Below are 14,630 nucleotides of genomic sequence, written 5' to 3'. Positions count from 1 at the left end.
TTGAATCTCTGTTTGACTACGTAATGAAAAACGTTTTATTAACTGCTTGAATTTTAAACTTAAAACATACAATCTGATACAAGATATACTGTATGCCTCTTCAAAGGGAAAATTTGTTGAATTTCCGTAGCAAACTTTTCTATTTTTGATATGAAGTTCACTTTTAAATAGACCTAAATTAAATCTACACAAAATAGTTGGTGTGAGTCACACCGCTATGAAGATGAAGTCACCTGTTCCCACCTGTTGTTAGTGATTTCACATACTGCATCAATAAACTGACAAAAAATGATATTAAAACAAGTTTATTAACCAAACTCATAAATAAAGTGTAGAACAACCAGGTGATCGCTCGCATTAAATATTCTATCGGACTCGAAGACGAGACGCCAGCACCCCGTCCTTATAAATATGCTCACAAAAATAAAATGGGCACTGGCACTGTAAACCGCATGTGGACCCGTAAACGCACCGACGTGCTCGTGCGTGTTTTAAACATCGAGAAATACATGTGCTCACCACATTTGAAACATGTCATGTTTGAAACGCATTTAAAACAAAAATAAACTGAAGTGGACTTAAACAAAAAAAGGACCCATCATTGAGTCCAACTATTTGGTCGGTTTGTACAAAAAAATAACCTTTGGGGTTTTTTTCAGGGTTTTTTTTTTTTTTACAACACGGCCCAAATTGAGGTTATTTAAATAACATATTTTAAAAATAATTTGTGTTGTGTTAACACTTTTGGAGAAAGGGGAGGCTTTGAAAGGAACAGAGCTTTGATAATAAATTAATAATGAATTGATCCCCTTTTGGGTGTTGATTTTCTATTGTTATATTCGTTTTTATTTTATATTGCCCTATTTAAAAAAATATACAGGTGGGGGAGGGTTTTTAAAGAAATCAGCCATTTGTGTTCTAGTCAAAACAATGTTTGGGGTTGTTTTACACATATTGAAGTATTTTTAATGATACTAAATCCCCCAAATTATTTTAGACCAAAATATTTTTAGGAAGAGGGTTGAAAAAAGGAACAACCTATGTTTTAATATTACCGGTAAATTGATAATAAATGATGGTAAATAAATGGATCCAATTTTGGTCATTGCTTTGAGCAATATGACCGCGATCGTTTTTGGAATGTTTTCTAGTCAAGAATACCACGTTTTTGACTTTTTTTTTTTTTACAATACAACCCTTTTTTGCGGTTGTGTTACACAAATGTATATATTTAAGGGAGGCATTTTGCCATTAATTTGTGTAAAGTGACAATTTTTGGAGGGGAGCAGGCCCTGATAAAGTAACAATCTTGGTTTTAATATAAAGTTAAGAATAATAGATGAACTGATCCACTTTAGGGTGGTACTTTGACCAATAGGACCCAAAAAAGAATTTCATCCCCAAAAAAACAATTTTGGGGTGTGTGAAAGGGAGTTTGAACAAATTTACAATTTTTTACATGTGAGAAAAATAAAACATTTTGGCTGTTTTTTTTTTTTTTTTTAAATAACTCGGGGACAATTATTAAAATCTTTCAAAGAGATTATTTTTGAACCAATTGTTTTAAATTAAATACTTTTACACGTCCAATATTTTAGCATACTTGCATCTGTGTACTGGTAGGATGTTCGTGGCACTTTACGCTAGCGTGAAAAGCGAGATGACGGAGTCCAGTGTAAAGCGAGCACCTGAATGCAGCAAGGTTTGATGCATGTATAGCTTGTGGTGCCCCCTGCTGGTGAGGAGGTCTCCTTTTTCCCCCATTGGTACATCCTTGGCTCAAAAAAGTGGAACAGGTTGCTCGTCAATGTGTCAACCTCCCATCGTACATCGTGGGGAAAAATGAATGACCGGAGAGACCGGTCCTACAGAGTTCATCTCCTCCTCGGGGGACAGGTTGTTCTAGACAAGTGACGTAAGAGTCGCTTGGAGAAACTGCAGAAGACGCTCAAACGGCGAGACATCTCGGCCGAATAGCGTGCCGCCTCGAAGGCTGTCCAGACAACTGGAAGGTAAGGACGCGGTGGCGGCGGAGGGACGACCGCATCCATCTGAAAAGCCAAAAGACATGTAGTTTTGATACTACAAATTTAATTTAAAGTGTCAGCGCGTAATAATTTACATTAGAGGTTGATGTAGCTTAGAATGGAGCTGAAGTGTGTGGAGAGGACGACACACTACGGAAGCCTGAAGGATAAAATCTGTAAGCTTATTTCCTAATTTTCTTCCATGAACTAGGACAAATTTCAGCCAGCGACAGAACTTGAAAACTGGTATCATTTCCACCTATGGACAACGAAAAACCAAGCGAGCTGGATGCATCCAGAGTGACTGAAAAGACAGAGTTGGTCAGAGCTGGCGGATAGCAGGAGAAGCTACTAAAAAGCCCATAAAATATTTCAAGACAAAACCAGAATTTATCAAGCATTAGGACACTGACTGCAGCCAAGTGGCTAACATAATTGTCTAGAAAAGGAAACAGCACGGGGAAAAAGCAGAACATGCCTAAATCAAGAGACTTGACGATGTCAGCTTGCTTGAGCAGCCAAAGACAAATGACACTAAAGGACGAAACACGATTTATTTACACGGAGCAGCTTACAATAACAATAGTGTCTATTGTTGAGCCATAGCCGAGAGTCATGTGGCTAATATAAGTGTCTAGAAAAGAAAACTATGGAAAAAGCGCCAGATGGGTGAATCACATAACTCAGTGATGTTCAATTGCAAAAGCAGCTGTGGAAGGCGTGTGACACTACAGGACAAACAGGGGCAGCTAACATTAACAATAGCCACGAGCCAAAACCTGCAGCCAAGTGGCTAAAGTAAGTGGCTAGAGAGGAAAAAAATAAAAAGGCACCAGATGCCTAAATCACATAAGTCAACAAGGTTTGCTTGCATGAATAGCTGTGGAATGTGAGTGACACTGTAGAACGAAGCTGGAGAAGCAAACATTAACAACACCCCCAAACCAGAGCCAAGTGGCTTACATGTGTGGCTAGAGAGGGAAACTGTTCGAAATAAGTCAAAGATGCCTGAATTACATAACCCAGCTGTGGACGGCTAGGGTCAATGAAAGACAAAACAGGAGAAGCAAATATTAACAAGCCATAGCCTGAATTCAAAATGCTAAAATGATTGGCTAGAGAGAGAAACTATGGGGAATAATTCATAGATGCCTGAATAATGTAACTCAGCTTTGGAAGGCGAGTGACAATAAAAGACTAAATTTGAGCAGCTAAAATTATCTATCACCTTGCGGCAAAACTTTGCTTGCACCCATCTGGCTAATATGAGTGGCTAGAAACTGTGAAGAAAAACAAGGAAGAATCTAGAACAGCGTGACTTGGCAACCACCACACACGGGTCTCATTTGTGGAAGGTAAGAGGCTGTCAGGTTCCAAAGGCACCACCGGGACAAGTTAGCTTTACAAAAATCGTTATCCAGGCTTCCGCAGTAGATAGATAGATAGATACTTTATTCATCCCCTCATTTCCAGCTGAGAACAATACAATAATAAAGCAAAAAGAATACAATATACAAATACCCAATGTGACGTGCTAATAACCACTGAAGCGTGTTAAATAGAATATCCAGATAATGCTACACAGAATACATATTGCAATAAAATTCGGTAATATGCAATGTTGGGGGTGTGGTTTAATGTGGGCCTTTACTCTGCCGGGTGGAGTTAAAGAACCTCATGGCATGATGAAGAAAAGATCTCTTCAGTCTGTCCGTGGTACAAGACAGTGACAGCAGTCTGTCGCTGAAGCTGCTCTTCTGTCTGGATATAATGCTGTGTAGTGGATGTGATGAATTGTCCATGATTGACCGCAGCTATTTTAGTGCCCGTCTCTCAGCTACTGTTGTCAGGCTGTCCAGCTCTGTGCCCACAACAGAGCTCGCTTTCCTCGCCAGTTTATTGAGACGAGAGGCATCCATCTTCATGACGCTGCCTCCCCAACACGCTGCCGCATAGAAGAGGGCGCTTGCCACAACTGTCTCATAGAATATTTTCAAGAGCTTTTTGTAGATGTTGAAGGAGGCCAGCCTTCTGAGGAAGTAAAGTCGGCTTTGACCTTTCCTACACAGAGCTTCTGTGTTGGCAGTCCAGTCCAGTTTGTTGTCGAGCTGCGCACCCAGGTATTCGTAGGTCTGGACAGTATTAAGATTGAGGACAAATATGTCTGCTTCTCCAAGTTGTGTAATATAATTACAAATTTCTAAATCAAAAATCATGTTAGGAGATATTACGTTAGTTTTTGGTTATAATCAAAAGGGTTTAGTGAAACAAATGAACTATTTTTACACAACTAGGGGTAACTATGTGTTATACACTGGGGCAGGGGTGTAAACACACAAAGGTACAGTATTACCCTGTTTATTATTGTCGTCATGTTTTGACCTCTATTGTTTCGCAAACCATAAGGAAAAGCCTGCCGGGCCATAGTTTGCCGCCCCTGCACTGTGGCTTTACCAAGGCAACGACCAAAATCTTTCATTCTGACTTAAGGGCCTGATCGCAATGTGGACACCCTGATCAACACTGTTCGATTATATTTTCGTCCCGTTTATGGCTCACCTGGATGAGGGCCACCCTGACCAGGGTGGCTAGCCGCAACAGGTGAGCAGCAGCGCCCCCCGCTGCCTCGGAGGGCAAACTAACATTATCCGCAGCTGTCTTTAACCAATCAGCATGGTTGCGGAAACTTAGCGTGTTGGCGTACAATCTCCACAGCGATTCATTGGCCTGGCGAAACAAACAAGAAAATCTCCAATTTAGTATACTGTATGTAAATTCCTATACATTTGTCAGTCGTTACAGCGCTGGCCCCCTCTAGTGGTTGGTAAATTAATTTTAAAATTAAATGCAAAATTATTAAATTTAAATGAGAGTATTATCTTACTGAAAAATAATATTTATACTGTACTTGATATTAATAATTTATACATTTGATATTAATATTTGACTACAAGATGGCACTGTATTCTTTAATGTGAAAGAAAACCAGTGCCAAATGGCAGCAGGATACCAGACAAAAAAGGTGTCGATTTCTAGGTATGGCTACATAAAATAAATGTGATTTTCTCAACCTATTATTGTAATACAAAAAAAAAATTAAAAAATCCTTTGGTATCAGAGTTCATGTATCTTTACACATTATTTCTTTTTTTTTAACTGGGAGTTTTACTCGTTTTAAGGATTTTTTTTATTATTTTCTTAAAATAATATTCCTCAAGTTAGTCTTTTATGCCATCAGATAAAAAAAATGCTGTATTCAAAAATGTAGTAACAAACTGATTAAAACACAGAAACATAATGATTAAAATTAGGATTTTATGTTACTAGAAAAAAATGAGATGGAATAAAATAAAATGAAAGAAATACAAATACTGCTCTTTTTTTATCATTTTATTTTTTCTGGTTATTTTGTTAAAATTCAACTCTTAGAATGAGCTTTTTATATCAACAGATTTTTGTAAAATATTTGTAAAGAAAATGAAAATGAGTAATACTTAAAATGAACAGTGAATTTTGCTAGTTTTAGGGATATTTGTTTTTCCTCCCATTAAAAAAAAAATATATTAAAATGAGTCTTTTATGGGCAGCACGGCAGCGCAGTGGTTAGCACATGTGCTGCACAGTTCTGAGATCAAGGGATCAAACCGTCCTGTGTGGAGTTTGCATGTTCTCCCCGTGCTTGCGTGGGTTTCCTCTGGGCTCTCTACTTTCCTCCCACATTCCCAAATATGCGTTTCAGGTTCATTGGCCGTTCCAAATTGTCCCTAGGTGTGAATGAGCGAGCAACTTGTCTGTCTCTGTGTGCCCTGGAACTGTCTGGCAACCAGTTCAGGGTGTCCCCTGCCCACTGCCCGAAGATAGCTGGGATGGGCTCTAGCACCCCTGCGACTCTACTGAGGACAAGCGGTGCAGATAATGGATGGATGAGTCTTTTACAGTGCATCCGGAAAGTATTCATAGCGCTTCACTTTTTCCACATTTTTTTATGTTACAGCCTCATTCCAAACTGTATTAATTTAATCTCTTATCTCAAAATTCTACACAAAATACTCCATTATGACAATGTGAAAAAGTTTTTTTTTTTAACTTTTTTGGAATTTATTAAAAATAGAAAACTAAGAAATCACATTTACATAAGTATTCACAGCCTTTGCTTAATACTTTGTTGATCCACCTTTGGCAGCAAATACAGCCTCAAGTCTTTTTGAATATGATCCCACAAGTTTAGCACACCAATCTTTAGGCAGTTTTGCCCATTCTCCTTTGCAATTAGTCTCAAGCTCAATCAGGTTGGATGGGAGACGTTTGTGCACAGCCATTTTCAGATCTCTCCAGAGATGTTCGATCGGATTCAAGTCTGGACTCTGGCTGGGCCACTCCAGGACATTCACGGAGTGGTTCTAAAGCCAATCTTTTGAGATCTTGGCTGTGTGCTTTGGGTCGTTGTCCTGCTGAAAAATCAACCTTCGCCCCAGCCTGAGGTCAAGAGCGCTCTGGAGCAGGTTTTCATCCAGGATATCTCTATATATTGCTGCATTCATTTTTCCTTCTATCCTGACTAGTCTGCCAGTTCCTGCTGCTGAAAAACATCCCCACAGCATGATGCGGCCACCACCATGCTTCACTGTAGGGATGGTATTGGCCTGGTGATGAGCGGTGCCTTGTTTCCTCCAAACATGGCGCCTGGCATTCACACCAAAGAGTTCAATCTTTGTCTCATCAGACTAGAGAATTTTGTTTCTCATGGTCTGAGAGTCATTCAGGTGCTTTTTGGCAAATTCCAGACGGGCTTCCATGTTCCTTTTACTAAGGAGTGGCTTTCGTCTGGCCACTCTACCATACAGGCCTGATTGCTGCAGAGATGGTTGTCCTTCTGGAAGGCTCTCCTTTCTCCACAGAGGAACACTGGAGCTCTGACAGAGTGACCATCGGGTTCTTGGTCACCTCCCTGACTAAGGCCCTTCTTCCCCGATCGCTCAGTTTAGAAGGCAGGCCAGTTCTAGGAAGAGTCCTGGTGGTTCCAAATGTCTTCCATTTACGAATAATGGAGGCCACTGTGCTCATTAGGACCTTCAAAGCAGCAGAATTTTTTCTGTATCCTTCCCAAGATTTGTGCCTCAAGACAATCCTGTCTCGCAGGTCTACAAACAATTATTTTGACTTAATGCTTGGTGTTTGTGCTCTGACATGCACACGCAACTGTGGGACCTTATATAGACAGGTGTGTGCCTTTCCAAATCATGTCCAATCAACTGAATTTACTGCAGGTGGACTCCAATTAAGCTGTAGAAAGATCTCAAGGATGATCAGTGGAAAAAAGATGCACCTGAGCCTAATTTTGAGCTTCATGGCAAGGGCTGTGAATACTTATGTAAATGTAATTTCTTAGTTTTCTATTTTTAATAAATTCAAAACAAGTAAAAAAAAACTTTTTCACATTGTCATAATGTAGTATTTTGAGTGGAATTTTGAGATAAGAGATTAAATTAATACAATTTGGAATGAGGCTGTAACATAACAAAATGTGGAAAAAGTGAAGCGCTGTGAATACTTTCCAGATGCACTGTATGTCACCAGATACAAAATATTGTATTTAAAAATGGAGTAAGACAAAAAGGATAAAAACACAGAAATATAAATAATCAATAAGATAAGAATTGTAGTTTACCAAAACAATAAAATACAGAATACAGTGAAATCAAAGAAACTCAAAACTGCTCATTTTGAGGATAGCTATTATATTTTTGGGGGGTTATTTTTTTAAATTACAATTTTTAGAATGGGCTTTTAATGGGAACACAATTTTATTTCACAGATTTGTAAAAAAACACGAAACAATAAATAAAACTTAAAATGATCATTATTTCTTACCGTACAAAATAGGTGAAAACTCAGTAAAAGGAGGGAAAAAAATAAACTTGTGCAAATTGTGCTCCTTTTATAGTTGTTTTTTTATTATTTATTTTTTCCTTTGAATGAATATTTTGTTACAAAAAACCTTAAAATGAGCTTTCGCTTTAGTACAAGGTATGGTTAATTTTCTATAATGTTCAATAAAACAGCGAGTGAAGTTAATATATTAGCAAAGAAAGAAAATTATACTTATCATGTTACCAGAAAAAAATTAAATAGTTAAAAATGTATAATTTAAGGAGAAAAAAATATATATCAGAAAAGCAAACAAATAAATGAAAAAATATTCATATCCCAATATGTATATATATATATATATATATATATATATATATATATATATATATATATATATATATATATATATATATATATATATAATCATTTCTTATAAATTATAACCCAACTGTTCTGTCTGTTTACCTTCCACGACCGGAAGTGGGCCGCGCTCGTAGCCAGAAGTGGAAGACTTTGGAGTCGCTCCTCCAACAAGTCGTCCATTGTCTCGTCTTCGTCCTAAACCCCCCAAAATTCGACATAAAATGAGAAAAAAATAAAACAAAATACAAACCTAAAGGAGAAGGAAGAACAAACGCACACGATGGAGTCGTTGCGCAATCTTCCTGATAACGTCCATTTGATTGACAGCTGACTTCAGCGCGCTGCAGAGGGCGGGGTTGTGATGGACAGGGCCACAGGCCGAGTGCCGGAACAGCTCGACCAATAGCAGCAGGTGTAGCAGACAGGGGGCGGAGTCACGGAGCACTGAGGAAAAACCGTGGTAAAGACAGAGAAAGACAATTTTATTTTTTTAATTATTTATTTCTTGCGGGATATTAATGTAAGAAAAGTATATTTAATTTTTTTCAAACATGTTTTATAGGTTATTTCTTCCAATAAAACATCTTTTAAAAATCAAAAGAACAATTCATTCACTAAACAGCAAGAAAATGAACAAAAACAGATAAAACAAAAAAAGAAGACCAAGAAAAAAATGTCCTCTAAGCACTGTGACCAACAAGCGACCTCACTAATGTCTTGAGCAGGTCACAAATGCGAAAACATGCTTAGTGCCCACATGTGTTTGCTGAGTCAGACATACTTTGGACTTTCCACATTTCTCCCGCTCCAATTTTGACCCAGACAAACTTCCCAAGTGGCAGGAAGCGGCCCCGGGGCCCCTTGGGGCCAAGCGTGACCGTCACCACTTTGAAGCGGTCACCTAAACAATCTCCTCAATGTTTCTTTTTAGTAGCTCCGTTTAATTCTTTGTTAGTTTCTCTCAACACAACCTTATCTTCTTTAAATATAACATTAGCTTGCTTTAGCTCATATTTAGTGTTTAGCTCCACTGTAGCTCCTTTTAAATATTTGTTGGTTTCTTTGAACACAAACAAATTGTTTTGATGTATGTATGGTATTAGTTCAGCGAATTATACACAACAATGTGAAACCACTGACCAACATATGTAATCTATCATTTCTAACGGAGACATATCCAGATAAAATGAAAATAGCAAAAGTTATACCAATATACAAAAACTGAAACAAACACAGACTACAGACCGATATCTCTGCTTCCTCAGTTCTCTAAAATATTACAGAAACTTTATAATAATAGACCAAACAAATTCGTAGATAAGCATCAATTACTTAATAAAGGTCAATATGCTTTTAGAGCAAACAGATCAACAGCAATGGCTGTTATTGAGGCAGTAGGACAAAATACCAATGGCATAGAAAAGAAGAGATATGGAGCTTGAATATTTATTGTCTTAAAAAAAAAGCATATGATGCCATTAATCTTAATATATTCTTTAAAAAAATTGGACCAATATGGCATCAGTCGAGTTGCTTTGGGATGGATTTGAAGTAATTTGACTCTGAGGCAACAAAATGGGAAAATGGGAGCGTTGACATCTGAATACTTGGACATCTTTTGTGGAGTACCACTAGGTTCAGGCTTAGGTTCAAAGCTATTCAATTTATATATTAACGATACATTTCATGTTTCAAAACTAGTAAAATTATTCATATTTGCAGAGGCCTTGAACATTTCCGACTCAATAGATAATTATGTTAATATGGGAACAAATGTTAATCGTAAATTATCGGCCTAAATAAGTTATCTAAAAATTCAAATAAAACTAAAGCGATATTCTTTGGTAATCACAACGCAAATATAGACCTGGCGGTGAAAATAAATGGTGTGGTCACGAACCAGAAACAGACACAGGACCCAATAGCGCTCTTTTACTCAGTTTTGTTAATAAAGAGGGAGAGTAGGGCTTGCTTCCACGATCCGATGGTTGACGGACAAGGGTAGCAGGTCGCTGGAAACGCCGAAGTGGCACTTCCATGTCGGGTGAGGATGATCGTAGATTTGCAGGAATACTAGTCGTTAGCCGGGAAGGGAGAGCAATGGCGGTATCGAGTTTGGAAACAAGGTCAGCAACAGGTGTCAGGCAGGTAGCGGGGCAAAATAGGTCAAATGTCGGGATAGCAGAACAGGGCAGAATCGGGTCCAGAAACAGGTCGGCAACAGGTATCAGCCAGAGGAAAACAGGGAAAAATGTCTGAAAGCGTGAGCTTGCCTAGCTGGGAGCATCGGTTCGCAACGATCTGACGGTGTCATCTTGAAAGCCAGGGGTTTAAAAAGAGTCTCTTAGCCAATCAGCTCTCAGGGCTGTGGGCGCCAATTGGGCAGTCACAGGTGCCTTGCATCGGCAATCATGACAATCAAATATGAATAAAGGCATCGTCTTTTTATAATGCATTGTATTTATTATATTGTTCTCTGATTTTGCCATATTTAACATACTGTGCAGGTAGGCGTCTGGGGTAATAATTACAAAAGTTCACTCCATCCCCTTTTTATACTCCAAAAACCACAATAACAACTATACACAAGGGAGAATACTGTGATCACACCAATATTTTATTTCTGCATTACAAATTATTAAAGCTGTTTGATCCAGTGGAGTGTTCCACTTCACAACTACTATCTAAAGAGAACCAAAATGTACTGCCAGAAAACATGCAAAAATTATTCACACAAAAAAGGAAGTTATAATTTAAGGGGATGTAGTACCTTCAAGATCCAACCGAGTGAGAACCACCAGGAAAAGAATGTGTGTGTCTGTATGTAGAAACTTTGAAATAAATTACAGGATAAGCTCAAACATTGACCAACTATTCACCTCTTCGTATCCAAATACAAAAATATTGTCAGGGTCTGAATGATATTTAGAGATTAGAACCATCATATTGCAAATGAATGATTTAAGCCAATATTCAACCTTGTTATTATTATTAATATCATTACAATTGTTGTTATCAAAACTGTTATTACCAGTAACTGTTATTATCACTATTGTTATTATTGTCATTGTTGTTGGTATCTGGATGATATTTAGTAATAAGAAGCATTAAGGAATTAATAGATTGGTAAAACTAACAATTAATCTGGTATTGTTATAACTATTATGATTATGATGATTATTATAACTATTATTTGACTATTATTGTTGTTATTATTATTAGTTGTAGTATTATTGGTATCCAAATAATGTTGGAGCAGAAGCCTTATAGAGTCAATAGATGGGTCAAGTTAATAATTAAGCTTTTTATTATTATTACTTTTATTATAACTATAATTTTGGTTGTTGTTATTGTTATTTTTATTTTCATCATCAACTATATGACTATTCTTATTATTATTGTTGTACATTGTTTTTGTTATTATATTGCTTTCATTATTATATTGTGAAAATTCATTTCAATCTATATTTATAAACAAAACTTTAATAAGAACACAAATGAGACATATCTGCACACCTCATAGTTAGGGCAGACAAGTGGGAGTTTTGATACTGGAGGTATCTGGCTCAAGCTCCCATGTATTATATCGTCTTTTTATTGCACAGATCAGGTCACTTACTAATGGGTGGTTATGCCCCCGATAGCAGCAGGTCCAGCTACTTGTATGATGGACACCACACACCACAAAACAGTTAGTTGTCACAATGAGCACCAATGAGATCTTTTGTTATTATAATAAATACTCTTATTATATAGTATGCTTAAAATATATGGAGACAACAATGTTGATGATGAAGGCGGTGGAAATAGTGGTGGTGGTGGTGATTATTATGTTGTTGATGATGATAAGGTGACTGTGCGTCCAGAGAACCTTTGAAAATCTGTACATTTATACGCTGTTTATTACGTGTAAATACATAGAAGATCTAGCTGTAAGACACAAGTATGAAAGAGGGAGGTAGAATTAAGTAAGCATATGCTTCTTCCTATTCCTTTTCGCACATATATGTTGAGATTGTTTTGTTTTTGACTTGTTTTGTTTTATTTTTGTTTGCTTATGTCATTTCTGGCGCGGTTACCATGGCGTCCAGCTGGCCCCGCCCATGGACACCGGCTGGGTCGCATTTGCTGATTGCTTCTTGACAGTATTTAAGCGTGTTCCTGTGAAGGGTACGTCGCTGGAACGTTTGTCAAACCTGGTTAAACTCTGTGAGACTTATGTGGGACTTCTGTTAAATCCTGTTAAAATGCCTAGTTCTGTGAATATGCCCGTATTCGATCCTGTTTTGTTTTTGGTCAGATCCGTTTGTTTTTTGACAACTTTTCTTTTCGCACTCCTGCGACCATCGATCCCCGGCTCGAGTGTGCGCACCCTCCTCTTCCCCCAATAAATTGTGAGCATCTAACACAGCTTAAGCTTATTTAAGCTCAACCTTTTCTTCTTTAATTCAATTTCAGGTTATTTTAACTCTTCTGTGGCTCATTTAATTCCACTTGAGCTTCATTAAGTTCAGTTGTAACTCATTAGGGTCCTGATATCACTCATTTTAGGTCAAGTTTACCTCCTTTAATCTCAATTTATATATTCTCAAGTCAATTGTAATTCATTTTAAACGAATTTATGAGCTTAAGTTACTTCTTTTTGCTTAAATTTTTCCTCTTTGATTCCATTTTAGGTTATTTAAACCATTCTGTGACTCATTTAATTCCACTCTACCTTAATTCAGTTCAATTGTAGATCATTTCAATTCTGCTTCAACTCCTTTTAGGCCAACTTTATCCACTTTAATCTAAATTAATATATTTTAATGTCAATTACAGATCATTTTAAACTAACTTGAACTCATAACTAGCTCCTTTTAACTGCAATAATCCTCCTTGGAGCTAAACCTCTCCTATCTATCTCCATTTTTTACTATTCTAACCCCATTTATTTCCACTCTGTCTTTATTTGGTTGTATTGTCTCTCATTTAAATTCTGTTTTAGCTAGTTTTAGGTCAATTCCTCGCCTTTTAATCCCACTTTATATTCTTAAAATCATAAGAAGACACTTTTAATTGTGCTAAGATAATTTTACACCAGCTTTTCCTTTTTAATTCTTATATATATATTATTTTAACTCTTCTGTTGCTCTTTTTATTCCACTCTAAATTCATTTATTATATTCATATATTCTATTCTATTCGATTCTATTCTAGTTAGTTCAATTGTAGCTTATTTTAATTCTGCTTTAACTGGTTATAGTTCAACTTCTTGCCTTTTATTCCCACTTTATATATTTTAGCTCAATTGTAGTTAGTTTTAAATCAACTTAAGCTCAAAAGTAGCCACATTTATTTGTTCTAATGCTAATTTTATGCCAGCTTTTCCTATTTAATTCTATTTTATTCATTCATTCATTTAATTTCATTTCTAGCTTTATTTACTTCAATTGTAGCTCCTTTTAATCCTGCTTTAACTCTTTTTAGGTCAATTTATCTCCTTCTAATCCCACTTTGCATATGTTTATCTAAATTATAGTTCATTTTCAATCAACTTTAGCTTATAAATTACAATTTTTGATAGGGCTAATATTTCTTTTAACGCGATTTTTTCCTTCTTAATTTAATTTAATTTTAGTTTATTTTTACTCTTCTGTGGCTCATTTATTCCACTCAGCTTTATTTGGTTGTACCGTAGTTCATTTAAATTCTGCTATAAGTGGCTTTAGGTCAACTTCTTAGCTTTTGATCCCACTCTGTATATTTTTAGGTCAATTCTAGTTCATTTAAAATCAAGTTTAGCTTCATTTAGCTATTTTTTGTGTCCGGTCACAGCAAACTTGAACGACCTCCCAGCGACCTTGAGCGACATCACAATCCTCGCCTTGTCTAGACGTTGGAAATCTTGACACACTTTGTGACCTCTTAATGAATTCGCGAGCGCGCTCAGGATGCATTAATGCCGATGATGTCATGGCTGTCTGCACACGCCCACACACGCTCTGGCACACGCAGAAAAATATATATACAAACCGGAGCTTGTGCACACAAAAATACGCGTAGGATTTTTGTGCATATGGACACACACAGACACACAAACTCAGACATTGTCGCGACCTCCTGACAGGCTGGCGGCGAGGCGCCAGGAAGAAAAGGTAACGGGCCAAAAAGCGTGAATCATTTGCGACATCCTGACACGACACACCCACACTTTTTAATTTTTTTCTTTTTTCAAAAGTGTCAGACACACAGGCAGATCAAAGCTTTATGACCGTCGTCCAATGAATTGCTGCCACCCGAGTCACGTGACAACTCCTGTTTAAAATTGCTAACAGTCATTTGATGCGAAAGTAGCAACGTTTCAGAAAATTTGGGACAATACTTTTA

General features: G+C 37.1%; 1 protein-coding gene across 1 annotated transcript; it reads right to left on the bottom strand.

Moving 5' to 3' along the window:
* Nucleotides 1-655: 655 nt before the first annotated feature.
* Nucleotides 656-9,058, bottom strand: LOC148370834 (uncharacterized). The gene is made up of 5 exons (XM_088326164.1): nucleotides 9,043-9,058; nucleotides 8,539-8,705; nucleotides 8,364-8,456; nucleotides 4,587-4,754; nucleotides 656-2,051 (listed from the first exon to the last, which is right to left on the bottom strand). The coding sequence occupies exons 1-5, from the start codon at nucleotides 9,056-9,058 to the stop codon at nucleotides 1,875-1,877; spliced, it is 621 nt and encodes a 206-aa protein (XP_088182290.1). The 3' UTR covers nucleotides 656-1,874.
* Nucleotides 9,059-14,630: the final 5,572 nt, after the last annotated feature.

Source organism: Urocampus carinirostris, chromosome 2, assembly GCF_059441175.1.
Source record: "Urocampus carinirostris isolate Australia breed hairy pipefish chromosome 2, RoL_Ucar_1.0, whole genome shotgun sequence".
Classification (NCBI taxonomy): Eukaryota; Metazoa; Chordata; class Actinopteri; order Syngnathiformes; family Syngnathidae; genus Urocampus; species Urocampus carinirostris.
Note: the sequence above shows the minus strand (reverse complement) of the source record. Positions and strands in the feature narration are given on the sequence as shown.

Coding starts and splice junctions, on each gene's coding strand:
- LOC148370834 (XM_088326164.1), bottom strand. Junction 4,755..8,363: donor CCCACTTCCGGTCGTGGAAG/GTAAACAGACAG, acceptor TTGTTTCGCCAG/GCCAATGAATCGCTGTGGAG. Junction 2,052..4,586: donor TCAGGGTGGCCCTCATCCAG/GTGAGCCATAAA, acceptor TTGGCTTTTCAG/ATGGATGCGGTCGTCCCTCC.